Source organism: Colossoma macropomum, unplaced genomic scaffold (assembly GCF_904425465.1).
Source record: "Colossoma macropomum unplaced genomic scaffold, Colossoma_macropomum, whole genome shotgun sequence".
NCBI classification, from domain to species: Eukaryota; Metazoa; Chordata; class Actinopteri; order Characiformes; family Serrasalmidae; genus Colossoma; species Colossoma macropomum.
The window spans coordinates 42,247,737-42,265,970 of NW_023494802.1; the positions used below are offsets into that span (position 1 = coordinate 42,247,737).

Here is an 18,234-nt window from a genome sequence, read left to right on the forward strand (position 1 = left end):
AACGAATGAAAAAGGAAAAGAAAAAGACAGACGAACATTTGGAGATGAATGGACCTGTTTGCATTTATAAGCAGCACAGTTGGTTTCCTGGTGCGTTAAATCTGCAACGAGAGACGGTCAAACACTAAAAAGTTGCGAAGATGAAGTCGCTTCTCTTTCTAATTTTCCCGCTCCACTTTAAATGGTGCCGCTTTTACATTCAGCGCCTCAGTCAGAATTTAAGGTGGAACGGGAAAGTTCAGCAAGAAGCTGGTGAATGAGAAGCGACTTCAGCCTCGTAAAACAGCCGAACGCTGAGAGACATTTTACAAGAAATGATTCAATTTTTGAGGAAAAGTTTTTTTGGCGGAGAGGGAAGAAAAGCGGCTAAAGCTAAAGCTTAAAGCAGAGCAGAGCTCGTCCGCGTTTTTGTTTATATTGATTAGTCTATACTAGGACATTAGCACATGCTAAGACATACTGGACATAAATGTTGCGGCTCCCAAGGTGGTTTAAAGGACAAAATGGCTCTTCTTATCATTTGTGTTGTGACTCCTGACCTAACCTGGCTTTAACGCAGAGGGAGCCGGTCGGATTTCTCACTCATCCAGTTGTGTTTTTGTTATGTGCCGCCACAGACTGTCCGGGCGCTGCACTTACCCACTTCCAAGTTCCGCCCTTTGCGTTCCGTCAACATTATGTTATAAATCAAATATTTAGAAAATCGATTTTTGATATTTGTGAATCGATTCAGAATCATCCACGTCTGCATCGCGATGCATCTAAGAATCAATTTTTTCCTGCACCCCTAGTCTATAGTCAAGTCAAGTCAAGGCAAGTCAGGCTTTATTGTCCTTTCAGCTCTATACAAATACACAAAACAAAAAAGTGAAACAAAACAATGTTCCTCCAGGACCAACACAGGAACACAAGCGCAGAACAATACAATAAACACAGTGCAGACAAAACAGCACAAATACAAAAGACTTACAGAACAGAGCACAGGCAGCACACGGTACTGAGAGTACGTAGAGCTGTGCAAAGGAGGATGGAACACACTATGACATATTAGCAGATAGCCTAGCGTATATAAGCACAGCAGTCAGTGAGGTAGCAGCCAGAGCAGCGATATACAGTATACAGTTTTGGGTGATATAGTAATTCTAGCAGCTAACATTGTTAAAGTGAATTAAAAAGCGCAAAAAATGCAGATATTCAGATCTGCAGTCATATCAAATGAATTATTTCAGTGAAATGCGGTGACTATATTTAAAGACAGTTATAGTTGTAATTGTGGGACACAAATGGGTTAATCAAAGAACTTTATATTTATACTGCAGCAATAAACAAAACTTTCTTGGTGCAGAATGTGTTTTTGACCAACTTTAATTTGGACTTGCATTATTATTCTAACTCAATTCAGCGAGTGTTTTGTAAACGGAGGTGCTTTTACGTCACTTATGACCCCCATAACGTACATACTTTTATAGTTACAGGGTTAGAAAAGAAGTAAAATGCAGAAATTTCAGCAGTCGCTCAGCACTGCTTAAACGTTCTACTCTTCCATAGTGCAATAAATACATCTTCACATACTGATTAGAATTATTGCTCAAGCATGTGAGTTTATAGTTCAGTGAAGGTCTGTGTTTAGTCACGTTCAGTGTCACCTGCTTTGTGGGCTGGTTTATTCTTCTTTGGCAGAGAGAACGAGGGAGTGAAACACTTCTTCTCCATATCTGCTTTCACCATCAGCCACAGATAAACAGAAATCACATACAGAAAGAGAACACAGACGACAGAGAGAGAGAGAGAAAGAGAGAGAGAAAGAAAGAACGAGGGGAGAGAGAAAGAAAAAGGGAGAGAGAGTGAAAGAGGGAGAGAGAAAAAAGGGAGTTATTGTAACTGTAGTGGGTATGGTAATGCTGTGAGCTATGTTCTGTGGTTATGAATGACGCTGGCCTCCTCCGTCCTCTCTCTCTCTCTCTCTCTCTCTGCTCCAGTTCATCTTGCTTACCTTTCTGTTTGTTGACTTTCAATCCGCCTTCCTCTGAATTTCTTGCGCTCTCCACCCCTATTTTTCCGTTCTGCATCCTCTTCACGCTCTTTCCGCTCTCACGCTCACTCTTGTTTTCCTTTTTCTCCCCATTCATTTCTTTGGCCCTCTTTTTACTTTCACTCTTCTCTCTCCTTCGTTCTGGGGGCGACAAAATAAAAAACCTAAAAGATCACTAGACATTTTATTTCTGCATTTGCATAACGTTTGGCTTTGCTATAGAACTATTACCATAGAAACACCCACACTGGACTGTTTTGATACATTTACCGACAAAAAACATTGCAAAACTGCAAGATGACTGTAAAACAGTAACAATCAATATGAAATCAACCCATAAACACCTTTAAACAGTTAATGGGAAATTTAACACATTGATTTTCAACGTTTCAAAGTTTAGTGACAGAAGTAAATTTCAAATATTAATTTGTAAAAATAATTTCTAAAATATGCTTTTCAGAGACCATAACAAAGTAAAATTAACACACTTGTTGTGTACAGACCTTTGACGTATGCTTCAACATATTTTCGTGACATTCATCATAATCTCTAGAGCTCTCCTCAACTTCCATCTCTAGCTACATTATCTGCTCTTTTTCAGACTAATTTTGTTTGCAATCCCTTCTGCTAAATTTCTGAATACAGGGCCATCATCAGTTCGATTTTTTTTGTAGTACTCATGTATTTTAACTTAACATAGAGGATGGCTCTTTCCTCAGAAGCTATCTTAGGATTCAATGCCTCCAACAGATAAAAATAAGATATTTTTGTAAATTTTATGGCTTAAAATCTTCTATAAATCTTTGCAAGTATCTGTAGGACTCCTGAAAAAGCTGTACAGTTTGATTGCTCTGAAAAATTTCTTCAGATTTGTGGTCAGAGAACATTAGAGAAGCCCGAACATTTCAGATACGGACATTAATGGGTTAATGAAGGCTAATGTATGAGTGAGTAACGGATTTCAGTGACTCAGGGATTCTTTTCCTTTGAGTAAGTTAAGAGAGGAGTTAAAGGGAAACATGGGAATTTTGAACTGTGTACTACAGCGGCACATACACACGTAATCCATCTGGGAAAGTTTACTGTTTATTTTACTGTAACTCACGCTTCTCCTCTCCTTTCTTCAGGCATCTCTTTAGCTTTTTAGGCCACAGATTCTGAAACGCACGCACACACACACGCACACACACACACGCACACACACACACACACACACAAACGCACAGAAAGCCTTTGATTAGGTTGAATTTTTGTTCGAATTGTTGTGGACAACTGAATGAGAACTTTCAGCAGACTCATGTTTCATTCACAAGCTGTGTGTGTGGGTGTGGGTGTGTGTGGGTGTGTGTGTGTGTGTGTGTGTGTGTGTGTGACTGACCTCATCGTCAGAGTATTTTCCACTCTTTCCACCGAAAAGCTCTAAAACGTCTGTAGGGCCAAAAACAGAACATTCTCAAACATGCACACACAAACAGACCCAAAGTCAATCAGATATAATCGTGTGATCTATTTTTCCACGTGTGATTGTTTGTGAGGCCACACTGAAAATGTGGGTTTTTTTCATTTAATCCTTGAAATAAATAACAGTATGTTCTAGAGCTCAGAAAAATTTACAACAAAGAAAAGTTATGACAGGTAAAAGAAAGAAGAAATATTAAAAATTCTGCACTAATTGTAGATACATTTTCAAATTTAAGCATATTTGTGACTAGGTTAACACCTTCGTAGTAAAAGGTTGGACTGTTATGGGTTTTAACTCTTCCACTGAAGCTCAGATGACTCTCAGGTGGATCTCACTGCTCATCAGTCTCCCAACGTGTCATAGCCTGTAGCCTTAAGATTACTATACTTTTTTGTGGAGGACGAATTGCTGAACGGTGGCTTAAAAACTCGTACTGTGACTGAAACGTCCATCGCTAGTAAAAACTAAAGTGTCTTATTTTAACAAAGGACAGAGAGGAGTGGAAGTAGTCAGGTCTGGGTGTGTGTGGGTACGAATGTGTTTAACTACAACTTATGAATGTACGTAAACCTGCAATGTCACTGTCCTCCTCCGAGCTCTCTCTGTCTGAGTCATAACGACTCCAGAACCCAAACTCCATCAGCCGCATCTGGAAAAAGAAGAGAGCGAGAGCAAGAGAGAGAGCGGGAGAGAGAGGGAGATTCCCATATGCAGTCAGAATGTTCTGTGAGTAATACTCTGTTATAAGATCCTTTTAATGAGGTTGTATAAGTAAATCACTGGCACCCAGCACATCAATGTCTCTGTATGTGCTTCCGGAGCAAAACAAATGAAACAAACAAACCCGGAAATTCCCAGGATATGCAAACCATGAGACCCCAAACAGAAAATCTGCATGCATTCCTAGAGATGACATCTGCTTAATCATGTCAAATTCAAGTAGTTTTCATAAGATGAGGAAAATTATGTAATTATTATATATAATTAAAAATATAGTACATAGTTTTAATTATTTAAAGAGCGTCTGGGGCGTACAAGACACCAAACATAACATTTTTGGAATTAAGTGAGGAATGCAAACTGAAAGCCCAGCTCCAGATAACTATGTTTATAAAGAGTGAGAAACACACAGAAAGAAATAAAGACAGAATCTTCTATTTGATGTCTGCAGAAAAGGAACTGGCTCCCTCTAGTGGCTTTAAGAATAGCACATTCATAATAAGATCACTGCCAGTAATTCTGAAGAACCTGCATGACCTCATCGAAGCTGGCGAACGAGGAACTCCAGCTTTGTGACTTTTTAGTGTTTGTCAGTTTCTCGTTGCAGATTAAACGTATCAGGAAACCAGCTGGAGTGATTATAAATTTAAACAAGTCCGTTCATCTCCAAATTATCGATGTTCGTCTTAAATCTCTCTCTTCGCCATTTCGTTAGATACTAGCTAGGCGAGATTGTTGTCTGTGTTGCTATGGTGACCAGCAGTCTGCGCTGATCTTCAGGGTTAAAGGGTGAATTAGCAGTTCTACATTAACTCCAGAGTTTAAGACCATTTATAGTTAAACTGTGTTGAACGATCAGCAGAGCTTTATTTTACTGTAAAGGAGGATTATTTTATTTTTACCTACTAATCTGATTCTGCTGTGGAGCCGCAACAGGGCAGTAAAAGAGCCGCATGCAGCTCCGAACCCTCATGTTGCCGAACGCTGGTATAAAAGAAACTCAATGCTGCCTTTATTGTAGCTGTTACTGAGTGAGCGTGCACACATACTCAGAATGCCACTCATATTGTTATGGAAATGCTTATTACTGATTTGTTTAAACAGAATAACAATAAAAGGCTACTGAAGTGTAAAGTATATTCCTATTCATGTGTTTCCTTGCTCAAAAATGTTTACGACAAACAAGAAACATTACTTTTTGATTTTGTTGGATCATGAACTTTATATATACTTTATAAATAACACTGACATCACCTTATTACATTGGAAGAATAGAAGATAAAAGATTGACTGTATTGGTAATGTAGGCCGGCTATGTGTACAGTGACATTACATTAAGTAAACATACACTGCATTCTCTATCTATATAAACGTACACATATATACATAAACATGATAGTTTAAATAGTTTCACTGTGTGTATGTTTGTGTATTGGGAATATGCACCTGTGGCGACAGCTTGAGGGCTTGCTTGGACATGCAAATGGCATCTTTCAGTTTCTTCTTTAACTCTGGCTGCTCCAACATCTAATACACAGACATGAACACAACTTAAAAAATCATTACATCTGTACTACATCAGGACGACAACTAAAACCTTTAAAGCTGAAAAGCATGATAGTGTGAGTGTTTACATCGAAAACTTCATCCTCCGATAGGTCTGCATAGTTCCTCACATCGCTGCAGAAAACCCAGTCGATACACACTGGGTCCCCAAAATACGTCACATGATACTTATACTGCAACACACACAAACACAGACATCCTTCAATACCTCGGGACACAAGCGAATTTATGTTCACAAATTTGTGATTAAACTTCAGTGGTATTTGAAATGTGCAGCAGTTCATACAGGAATGAGGTCAGTTTTCTTGCGGAACTCAAGGTAGTTGTTTGTGTCAGGATCTCTCTCGATCATCGCAGGCCACCTGTACACAAAATTATCATCACTACTCACTCTAAACTTATACACAACACAGTCAGTGGTATGGGTCTAGGGATTCGCGAATTTTAAGATTTTATAATAATGCACTCGCCACAAGCATACAAGGAATATGCCTCTCCTCTCTGCTCTTGATTTTATAAGAGGATATTTTCAGAGGAGGGAAGGTCTGCTTTAACTGTGGGCTTGCTTAATGTCTTCACTGTCTTTCTCACTCTTTTCCTCCCTAATAACAGATTTTGCGGGATTTTATAACTCTCACAGATAACGTTTTAACAAGTTATGTACAGCTAACCTGATTTGTTCTAACCAGATTTGTTCTAACTTGACTAGTTCCGTCATTTTTTGGTCAGGTTTGGACAACATTTCTCAAATCCCTCTCGGACAACAGTGTAACACTTAGGATCAGATATATTCTGTGGAGTTATAGTTGAGTTCAGACAGAATTCAGGCAACAGTCAGGTTTGGATAGAATCTCGCTGGACTTCAGTCAGGTTCGGACAGAGTTTTGTGGGGCTACAGTCGGGTTCAGGAAGAATTCTGTCTGCTAGACCACCACAGTAAAGGCAAAGAAAGAGAACAGTATCAGAGCAGCTACATTATGTGTGAGTACCAGGGGTGTCCACTCTGCCAGGCCCAGACCAGTGATCCAGGTACAAGGCTGCAAAAGAATATTTCCTCCTCGCTAGAACTAGACTGCTCTTCTGGAACTGAACAACTGCAGAAAGCTGGGTCTGCAACACACACACACACACACACACACACATTTTTAAAATATATATGCTAAGTATATACAGTCGCACGCAAGCGTCTGGGTGCCTTGGTCAAATTCCATGTTTTGATGATTTTTAAAACAAATCCTCTGCAGAGAACACACTACTGCACATTTTAGTGCACAATTACTGTATATTTGCTGAATTCAACAGTTTCAGGAGAAAAAGTGCTTTGCGCAAAATGTTATGGTAGAAATGGAACTTATTTTGACTCAAAAAAATCAACAAAACAAGTAGTTTGAACAGGATTGTTCAAATTTTTGCATGTGACTATGTACATTCACCTACTATCGGCTCATCTTTATGTTTATAAAGAGTGACTGTGATTTGCCACAAGGTGGCAGTGTTTGGAAAAACATGAACATTTGTCTGTGAAATTCTGCACACATACATTTTGCAGTACCTGGGTTATTCTCACACATCCAGTCATCAGGCAGCACTGAAGGATCGACATCTTCACTCAGTTTCCTCCATTTACCACAATCAGCCCTGCTACACTGCACCCACACTACATCTACACACACACACACACAAATGGTAAAACCACTGCCTCCCAACTTCATCAAGACACATTTAAACTACAAATTAATTAAGGTGGTATGTGTTTGTGTCATAAACACAGGATTCCTGAACCATTTTTAAAATGGCACTTTTTAATACATTTTAAGACCTCAAAATGAAAGAAGCTAACATTTCCAACACACAAGGCACACATAACACAAACTCATATGTGGGATGTATTGAAGTCTTTGAAAGTCTATGTTAAACAAACTGAATGGGTGAAAATAACATGAATGCATGTTTCAAGATATCTGTACAATATATTACTTTTCAGTGTCTGACTATCAATTCTGCTATTAGACTTTTCTGAACGAGTTTAATATACACAATGATTCTTTTAAACCTGGCCTTGAGTTGTCTGAGTAGAATTTAATAACGCTAATATGAAAACCTAAAGAAAAAATCAGCATTTATGAGCTTAAAAATCTTTTAACCTTTAGTAAGAATTTTTAAGTGTCCGCAGTGAGCCTGAAACAGCTGTCATGTTAGTTTAATTCATCATTAAACACACACAAGCAGAAGCGTACTTGAACTGCATGCTGCTTTTCTGCTGTTTTATCCACTTAATTTAAAAAACATGAGACCTACATACACTATACAGGTGAGTCCAACTGAAAGCAACAATCTCAACTGATCCAAATCGATTTTATATGTTAAAACTGTTTCAAGAGTTAGAGATGTCATATTTTCCATTATCAGCAGAAAATGTTAGATAGAATACTGGAGGGAAAAAAGGGTGAATGTGATTAGCTGTTAGCTGTGTAGTTTCTCCTGCAGGGTAGGAGAGTGATTGAGTAGTTTTGGCATGCTGGCCAACTTTTAGATCATCATGGTAAAAATAGGGATTCAATTAAAAACAGCTTATTTCAAAGTTGCCACGGTATCAGTATTGAGCGATACTCAAGGTATCAATATCGCTTTTGAAAAGTAAAGTGGTGTACCATGCATATTAATGAAGATGAAAAACAGAGACTGGATAGAGAAGGGTTATCGGGACTTGAGGCAACTGGGACATGGATTCTTGAAGAAGAACTGAATGAAGTGGACTTTACTCTCAACATCAGTGCTACAAAGATCCCTGCCTTATAACTACCATATAATTACCTTATAATCCACACATCAGGTTTTTGCAATCCATATTCAAACATCAAACAGCAGTTTGATAACGATATCTGTTCATATGAAGCATCTTTGTTCACACCAAATGTTAAGGCACGCACATTCGTCTGAGCCACTGTCGTTCTCCTCTTCTCTCTCTTCTTCCTTACACTCCGGTCTGTTCTTCATCTCTTTCATGCTCTCTTTGTCCAGTGCAGATGGAACTGAGCTGCACTCTTTCGTCTCACCCTTCTCTTTCTCCTGCTCGGCTCTAAGAGTCACAGCAATAAATGAAAAACAGGAAAAGTTAGGTCCTCAATATTTAGGAAGTTATCATTTATAACTCGCAGTTATCATCTGTGATGAAAAACCTGTAGTGTAACTTGATAAAAAAAAAAAGAGCTGCTGGACATTTTTAAAATTTAAGTGTTTTTTAATACTTGTTAGACCTCAACAAATTAATAAAACCATTTGCTTCAGGCATCAATGCACACAAACTCAAATATATGTTCATTTTATTCAAACCGACTGGCTGAAAAAAGCAGACATGGATGCTTTGATATCTATCTGCTTTGATACTGAACAGTCTTGGCACAGCCATGTCAGTGTGTCTGAATCAGAGTTATTATGAAAAGCAGCTTTAGCTTAATTAGTAAGTAGTATCAGTTAGTGTTAATTTTTAGTATAACGATAAATGCTGCAATAGTTTGACAACGATAGGATGAATAACCCAAACTGCACTACTTCTACATAAATTGCAAAAGTATGCACTGTTAATTGGGCTAAACAATTTGGGGAAAATATCTAATTGTAATTTGTCTGACCAACATTGTGACTCAAATTACGATTATTTTCTATAGATAAAAGTCCAGGCCCATTTTTGGGCCACGAAGACCAGCATGTCATCTATACGTCTTGCAATGTTCAGATATCACTACTAATGTATCACTTGGTATGGAGTTGCTGACAGCTCAGATTAATGCCAAACTGCACTGTAGTTTCACTCAGATGAAGTCTGCTGTTTTAGCAATGCTAAAACTGGACTAGGCTAGGCTGCAGCTTTACTTAAGAGCAGCCAAAGACATAGAAGAAATATAATTTACAACTGTACTATATGCAGTCTGTTTTTTAAATAAAGCAGTGGACATTATTGTTTTTATTTGGCTTTTGTGTTTTTGGAAAAACTGTCATTTTTATTTTTCTTACAACTTCTTTCTTAACGGCTTTGAGGTTAACATAAAAACCCTGGTTTGACCTTATCAGTCCTCTAGGCCTTTAACAGTATATATTATTAGTTTATTAGCTCAGATTCAGACCACAGGAGCACTGTTGGCTGGACTGCTGGTTTTGCGGAGTGTACTGAATTAATACAACACAACAATACGCATTCTGAATCTTTAGAATTACCTTGAAATTAAATTCCTGTAATTCTGTTGAAAGTGCAGATACCAAACATTATCTATAATACCGCATTTGTATGCTTTACTTATTTTTGCATCTATTTTTCAAATCAGACCTGTCAAATTTAATGTACAGAACATAAATCGAACATAGTGACTATATTATGTAATTATATAATTAGATTTAGTTTAGGAAAATCTACTTACAAGGGTTAAGAAAACTTCTCTGCAAGTGTGAGAGGCATAGGAGGAGAGAGAGAGAGAATGGATAAGGGAGGAAGACAGAGAGATACGCCACCTGCAAGTCTTCCGATCTATACTGGCTTGCATTGATTCCACCTCAGACAGCATGGCTTTGGTGTCCTCTAAACACAGAGACACACACACACACACACTAGTTTAAATATATTTCTTAACTATTAAATGTACAAATTAACATGTGATAATAGTGAAATCTAGGCAGGCAGAGATGATGTTCACTTACCTATTAGAGTGGATATAGAAGACTCCAACACGGCCTCTACTATCTCATACTTATTGGCTGTTGGCCGCTGGGCCTGAACACGGAGCAGTCAAATACACAACAACAAACACAATTTTAATTGTTATTGATTTGGTCGCAGCAGCTGTGATAACACAGGACCTCAAGCACTATATGGAAAAAAGTAAAACCAAGAGGCCCAAAGCATCGTCTGAAATGTGTTTTTAATACTGGCAATTCTTTCTTCCAAAAAAAGACTGAGCCAATACCAAGGTCAGCTTTTTTCAACACTTGTCCAAATAACCTGAATGCCATGCTGTTCCAGTTACACTGTAAAGCATTTCACAGCACATCTTGTTTGCTGGATTGTACTCTGTTCATTTCTGGCTACTTCAGGTTTGTTCAGTTGTTCAGTCACAGCTGAAGACCAAAACGCTTGTTTAGGACCAACAACAGGTTTGGAATTTGATGAAGCCCTGTGGTCTTGCTCTTCTTCAGAAACTGACCAAACGGGCTGCAGGTCAGATCTTATAAAAGTTATCCCATGTCCATTTTCTGTTTTTGTATGTGCTACAGTAGAAACATATTAACGGTTAGCTGAAGTGTAAAGCGATAGCTAGTTCTAGTCCAGTGAGACAGACAGGGCGGCACTGTTCAGCGTTTACTTGCTTCACCTGATAAAGGGAGATATAATTAGCTGATGAGCAGAGTCTGCTGTGCTACACCAAAGGTATACATCAGTGCTTTTCATCATGAAAGATTATAATTACTGATTCTGTGTAGCTGCAAATTAACATTTTAGAAGCCTGTCAGGAAGCGTTTGGTTAATTTCAGATGAGGTTTCTGTGAACATTCACACAAATAACAGGTGTTAATGCAGCATCTGATGGACGGTGTTTCAGCAGACGCCGCTGAGAATGTATGTTAGAACTTCATGAATTTAACGCTTCATTAGTCATGTAGAGATCAAAAAATTTACCTAAGATATGTCCTGATGTTTTTATCACTATTATTATATGTTTTAAAAAGTCTTTTAAATATTTTTTTGTAAAAAAAAGAACAGAAAAAAGAAAGTGCTTGTGTTTCTGCTTCATATTCCTTGCTTCCAATTTTAACGACCAACCTACAGCTTTCATTAGAACGTGAAACGTTTTGGACTTCTGCAGGTTACACTGACTCTACACCAGTCTGCTCGTTACGGTTATCATCATCCAGAGACAAGTCCACACACACTCCGTCTCTGTAGCTGCATCCATCCAAGAAGTTAACGGAATTATAAAAACTTTGATCTTAAAACATCATAACGTACTGTTTCGTACCTCATCATCCCTCATTCCCTCTTTTTTGCTTTTCTCCATAACCTTTTCTTTTGCAGTCTGTCCATCTTCATCACTTCCAGTCTTCTCCCATTTAGGTCTCTTCATTCCTACCACTGCTCCACCTTCTCCGTCCATCTCTTCCTCTTTTACTCTTTTCTTAGGCTTCTGTTTCTTCTTTGTTGCTCCTGTGTGTTCGGTCCCTTTACCTGGCTTTGCTGTCTCATCCTTCTTTTCTCCTCCATCCCTCTCTGGCTTGTCCTCCTCTCTTGCTTTATTCATCACTGTTTTACCTGCTTGTACTGTGGGGGGAAGAAACTTTGCTTTCTCCTTTTGATCTGTGAACCACAGTTTCAAAACACAAGAAATCAGAAACATAATGAATTGTTAATAATCTAAAGCAAACCATGAGCCCAAATACCCACACGGTAAAAACATACTTAGCCAAAACAAACAAATGAGACGAAGCGAGAAGCAAGCTAAAGGATTATTAGGAGGTTACAGTTACATAAATAGCACATAAAGTTGAGCAAAATAATATTTATGATTGAGATAAATTATTTTTGTTACGCTTTCTGAGCATATCGTGGACATCATGAGTAGTTAAAGAATACTGACCAACTGTGTTTCAGTAAATTGGATTTGAAGAAATCCTGTGTATTCAAATCCGCATAAAACTCATTGTACTCATTTTTTCCCATATTTTTAATTGTGGTACTACTGTTTTTTTTTTTGTCTGTTTCAACTTAACAAACCTCAGAAAAACTAAATTGTGATACATTTGTGTAATTTAATATGTCTAATATAATATAATATGTCTTGGAGCATTATGTTGTTTTATTTTTGCCATATTGGCCACCCCTGATGGATTCTACTGCTTATAGATTTATTTCATCGTTTACATTAAACCGTGTAACAGTAAGGGATTTACACAGCTCTACATAACTCACTATATTAGCTTAGTGGTTACAGACAGATGTGGGTGGTAACTAGTACATTTTCTCTGGTCCATGTGCTTAAGTACTTCCCTGAGTATTTTCAAATGATAATACTTGTATTTCTACAAAAAAGTATATGCGTGAGGAAAGAAATCTACTTTTTATTCAGTTACATTTTAGTCAGTAGTATTTAGTTATGCTGCTGGCCGCATCTGAACTGATTTATGATTGTACACACCTGACTTTAGAGGTTTGTTACTTAATTTTAAACATCAAAGAGAGAAAAGCAGAGCCAAGCAAACTTCAGTGTCTATGCTGACAGATGCTGCATGTACTAAGAGGTTCCACTGCGTTTCTCAGTACTACAGAAGTTTTTGGAGCAGCAAATTTTGCACTTCAACTCAAGTTGCTGTTTGGAAGTGCATTTCTTTTACTTTTACTGCAATCATTACCGACTGCAACAACAATACTGCAACTTCAATATGGATTTAGGATGCTCTACACACCTTTGCCTCTGGAGTGCGGTTAAATGGGAACTCCATCGAGCTTTCAAAATTTTCTGCATAATTAAGTTTGTGGTGATAGGAACCAGACGTTTGCCTCTAAATAATAATAATAATAATAATAATAATTTTTATTTATATAGCACTTTTCATGCTGGTGATGGTGGAGGGATATATGTAGAGTGTTGTAAGGCAAAACAGTTCCAAAAGAGAAGTCATTTCAGATTTTCCACTATTTTCCATCATCAACAACTGTTTTTGTATAGTAAATAAAATGTCTACATTTGTGTTGTAGTCATGGCGACCCCTGGTTCCTGTCACCACCACTGTAAACACATCTGACCTATTTCACACCAAACCACTCTGAATGACTTAGTGTACGTCTTAAGAACTTTAAAATGAAATTATTCAGAAACTTTTTTTTAAAAGTTATGGATTCTCCTTTACATTTTACAGCCAGTTATACCACTGTTTTTACTTATGGTTATTTATTTCATCACTTACCATCCCTGTGCACAACTATCTACAATAATTGAACAGAATTTGTTAAGTAAGATCAGTGTCGTGTATTGTAAACACAAGTGAACTTAAGCTAAACGAGCTGACGACAGACAAACTGGCAGAACGTCTAGGAGCATGTAACGTACTTAATCACGTTCCCGCCATAGAAATGCCATTTTTAACGAGTTCACAGACAAGAACCGACTCCTGCAAACGGCTCTTCATTCAGTAAGTTAGCACTGTCAGTTCTTTTCATAATCTGCCGATATTATGACTGATGGAGAACTGTTTGTCTTGCCTTCGTTTACCGAAAAACTAAACGGCTCATCTGAGAGAAAACCGGCTCCTAACTTTCACCTAAAAGAGCCGACTCAAAGAGCCGAGTCTTCGCGATCCGTTCACTCGCCGTTGACTATGGAGAACCATTGTCGAATTCAGTCGTCTAATCACAAATCAGCCGAGTTTAAAACACTACTGATAACTAACTGTTAATCAAGTTTCTATATTTTATTATCTCAAGCTGTTTATACCCGTCAGGTTATCAAAATGTAGGACAGAAGCTCATGAAAAAACAACCCGTTTCCCAGCAATCATTACAAAACACTAATGACAGACGAGGCTGAAAGCTCACGGGCTTCTTGTTCGAATTGTCCCGTTCCACCTTAAACGATGCAGCGGTTACATTCTGGCGCTTCACCGTTTAAGGTGGAACGGGAAGATTCTAACAAGAAGCTTTCAGCCTGGTTAATGAGAATAATAAAAATCTCTGAGGGTACACGGAGTGAGGCTGACCCAAAACTAATACGAATTTCAGAACGTTTGTAGTTTATATACGTTATTTTAGCTCGAACTCCTCATTCACTTAACCCTGTTTTTAAACGGACAGAGTGAAATAGCCAACACTTTAACCCTAGCCGAAGCACTAAAACACGCGTTTAAGTGTTTTACTACGTAAACTAACCTAACTAACGCTAGCTAACACAGTGGCAATCTAACATTTGCGGTTCCAACTAGCTTAGTGATCCAACTAAAAATGTATAAGTTAAACTACTTTCTAGCTAAAGTATTTCTACAGTTCACAGCCTGAGACCTTTTAAACTGTGGGGGGAGAACAGTGGCGCTAACGTTAGCGCAACAAGCTAAGCGAATTCAGCACCGTCAGCCTACTGTGGATAAAACCAGCTCCAAATAGATTAAATTTGAGAGAAGTTCACAGCGTGTCGTTTTCTTACCCTTGTCTGCGTCCGTTCTCTGGGCTGTGTGTGGTGTTTAAGGTGGTGTGTAGTGTTAAGGTGTGTAACTGTGAATAAACGCTGCTTCTCCTCAGCTGAGCTAACCGAGCTAAACTGACAGGATTTCAGCGAAAACACGCAGCGCGCGCCTCCTCAGCTTCCCGCCGAAAACACGCGCATTTTTTTAAAGAGCCGAGTTCAGGTCGATTCACAATCTGTACGACTATATTTAATATAAAAGTAATAATTAAAAAATTAGCCTGTGAAGAAGAAATCACCACGTTTAATTTTAACCTTATATAGACTATGAAACGTAAATAAATAAACAAATAAATAAACAAAGTGGTGATGCACGGATCTGGGTTTTCTGGAGTCGACTCCGAAATTTTTATTTGAACCTAAACAGCCTCAGAGCTGAGTAATAAAGGGACACAGCTGAGATTAAACCATCCTAAACTCTTCTCTGAAAAGGAGCCAGCTGGATATGATCTTTTTCCTCTTTTCACAAGGCTGAAGTAAGTGATGGGAGTCGATTCCTAAAGAATCGATTCTTCCATTCCAACACGTCTTGGAGTCAGGGTCGACTCTCAGCCAATGACTCTAAGAGTCGAAATGCTTGGAGTCGATTCTTCTTTTTTCGTCATAATTGGCTCGAGGCACGTGAAACTGAGTAGTGTGGGTTTGATTGATTAATTAATTAATCTGCTTTCTTATTCAAATTTCCATTCCATCTTAAAAGGAACTGAGAGTTACATTCTGGCGCAGCACACTAAGGCCCAGTCCCATTTCACCCCTCGCCACTACCACTGAGCCCTTAGCTCTCTGTTTTGGGTGTTCTTGTCTAGGGGTCGGATGTCCCGATTCTTGTTGAGATAGAGGGGGAGGGTGAAGTGTTGGGGCTACATGACCCTCCATACGGAGGTTTTTCAGAGACTCTTCAAGCAGAGTGATATGAGAAAAAAGAAAAACCGGCAAGATGGAGAACAAGAGACCGAAGAAACCCACAAATGTGAGAATTTCTCTCAGTTAAAAATGACAGTAACCACTGTTTTATCTTAGTTTAATGTTATTTCACTGTATTTTGGTCCTTTTCTTCATAACAAGCATAAAAAATCGCTAACAGCATGCTAATGTCTCGGTAGCTAGCTAGCTAACTTTCCCGTTCCACCTTAAATAGTCCAGCAGTTTTGACACCTGAAGCACCAGAATGTAACTGCTGCACCATTTAAGGTGGAACAGGAAAATTTGAACAAGAATCTGGTGAATATCTGACTTCAGCTTCATATCACTGGAGAATTAGGGGTGGTGATAATAAATAATTGCCCCCCCCCCCTTTGAAGATCATATGATGCCCTAAATGTAACTAAAGCCCAGCAGTGAGGAGCTGAACTTTACCCTCCTCTGCTGTCACTGCAGACTGGCAGGGTCGCCTACAGAGCAGCGCTGGTAGCTGTTAATGAAGTGATGCTCTTTTTATTTGAGGGTCCCATTTCAATTTCGTAGGGCAAGATTTCAACCACTACCCCTTATAACTCAGTTCCAAGGGGTTAGGGTGACACTCGAAAACAAGGGGTAGGGGTAAAAAGAAGAAATGGGACTGGGCCTAAGTAGAGGTAACTGCTGCATCTCTTAAGGTGGACCAGAAAACCCTGCTGAAAAAGGACCATTAGAAACCATTAGGATTAAAACTTAATGGTTTTGTTTTCTAATAGGAATTGACTCAATGGTATCCATTAGAGACCACTAGTTTCCTGTAAAACACCATTAGGAAACCATAAAATGCATTTAGAATCAGCCACAAGCTGAATTTTCCTCATATCACTGTAATCGAGCTACTCAAAATTGGGTAAACTGCGTTTTCACGATGGTTTAATCTCTGCTGTGTCTCTTTATCACCGGCTCAAATTTCCATTGTGCCTTAAACGGCGCTGCAGTTACGGTCTGTGCATCGCTAGCTGAAGTTAGCCTTGTATTCACCAGTTTTAATTCAGCTTTTCCGGTCCACCTTAAGTGCTGCAGTACTTAGTCTACCATAACAGCACGCCTTTTTTAAGGTGGAACGGAAATTTGATCCTCTTTTCCACAAAGTTCTGGGGAAAATATTGTTGGTTTTGTTTTTGTTCTGTGTGCCGTTTTTGGTCATTGTTTACTGCAACCTTCATCATGGAAAATGAGGAGTTGTGAAAACGTTTTTTTGGTGAGCAGAGTTTGTGCTTAAAGCAGTGCTGATGCTGCGTAAGGCTGGTTATTAAAGACATTATTCAAACTCAGACTCCTTCCTTCATTACACACTCCTCCGTCAAAATGTCCCAGGAGCCAATTACATTTAAACAAACCCAAAACACAGAGTCAAAGGACCGATTCCAAGTTGACCCCGACTCCCAGACGTGTTGGAGTCGGAGAATTGATTCCTGGAATCGACTCCTCAATCACTAAAATAGAGCTGGGGGGGTTAATATTGCCAAGATCCTTACAGGAAAGTCTGTTCACTCGGCAGCCATCTTTCCAACACTGCCGGGCAGTTATTTCCAGCCATACAAGACCGGACTCCTCTCTGTCTGAAAGGGGAGAAACCAAAATACTCGAAAGGTCAAATTACCATTTCAAAAATATAGTTTAACTCACTGGTAAAATCAGTTATAGACCTTTCTAGACATACAGATATAAACAGTTTGTAGCGTTTGGCTCAATAACCTACAAAAAACATGGGTTGTTCTGGTTGTTCTTTTGCGCTTGTGCAGATTTCCCCACCAGTGCCACTATTATATATATATTTACATTTTTCAACCAGTGACCGTTTTCTTATTGACATAAATAATTCATTTACCGTGTGAACATAAAAAGGACTATGAGGCGTTTATATTCATTAAGAAAGCATTACTTGCCCTTTGAATACATTCTCTGTTTTGTTTTTTAGGCTTGTATTAGAGGATTCATGCTGCTTCAATATGAGTAAAATATAGTCAAATCATAAAATATTAAGTTTTTGTTTTCATATTATTATTCTGTACTTAAGTGCATTGATCATTTAGTAATAAAAATATGATTTTTTAGTTAATAACAAAGATCAGTATGTGTCCTATAAATGGTTGTCTGCCTCGTCATACTGGGGAATCCATGCCGTCATCTATTTTAGTGACATCACAACCACAGTTTATTTTCTCTCTTCAGACTTTCCTATTCACAAATTTTCTTTGTTTAAATTTCCTTACTTGTTCCGCCCAAGTTTAACATGTCCACCCTGTCGGCATAAAATATTATGCCGGAAGTGATTA

General features: G+C 38.5%; 1 protein-coding gene across 1 annotated transcript in view; it reads right to left on the bottom strand.

Moving 5' to 3' along the window:
* The window catches only part of LOC118822948 (zinc finger CW-type PWWP domain protein 1-like), a 13,778-nt gene extending 1,585 nt beyond the window's left edge, over positions 1-12,193 (bottom strand). Inside the window, exons 1-14 of the mRNA XM_036592273.1 lie at positions 11,789-12,193; positions 10,473-10,545; positions 10,287-10,353; positions 8,711-8,859; positions 7,333-7,443; positions 6,770-6,890; positions 6,067-6,142; positions 5,849-5,953; positions 5,661-5,741; positions 4,065-4,143; positions 3,411-3,460; positions 3,138-3,189; positions 1,994-2,173; positions 1,647-1,715 (exon numbers count right to left, since the gene is read on the bottom strand). Coding sequence (XP_036448166.1) covers positions 1,647-1,715; positions 1,994-2,173; positions 3,138-3,189; positions 3,411-3,460; positions 4,065-4,143; positions 5,661-5,741; positions 5,849-5,953; positions 6,067-6,142; positions 6,770-6,890; positions 7,333-7,443; positions 8,711-8,859; positions 10,287-10,353; positions 10,473-10,545; positions 11,789-12,163 — 1,588 coding nt within the window. The 5' untranslated portion in view covers positions 12,164-12,193. The remainder of the gene's footprint in view (positions 1-1,646; positions 1,716-1,993; positions 2,174-3,137; positions 3,190-3,410; positions 3,461-4,064; positions 4,144-5,660; positions 5,742-5,848; positions 5,954-6,066; positions 6,143-6,769; positions 6,891-7,332; positions 7,444-8,710; positions 8,860-10,286; positions 10,354-10,472; positions 10,546-11,788) is intronic.
* Between the last annotated feature and the right edge of the window lie 6,041 nt (positions 12,194-18,234).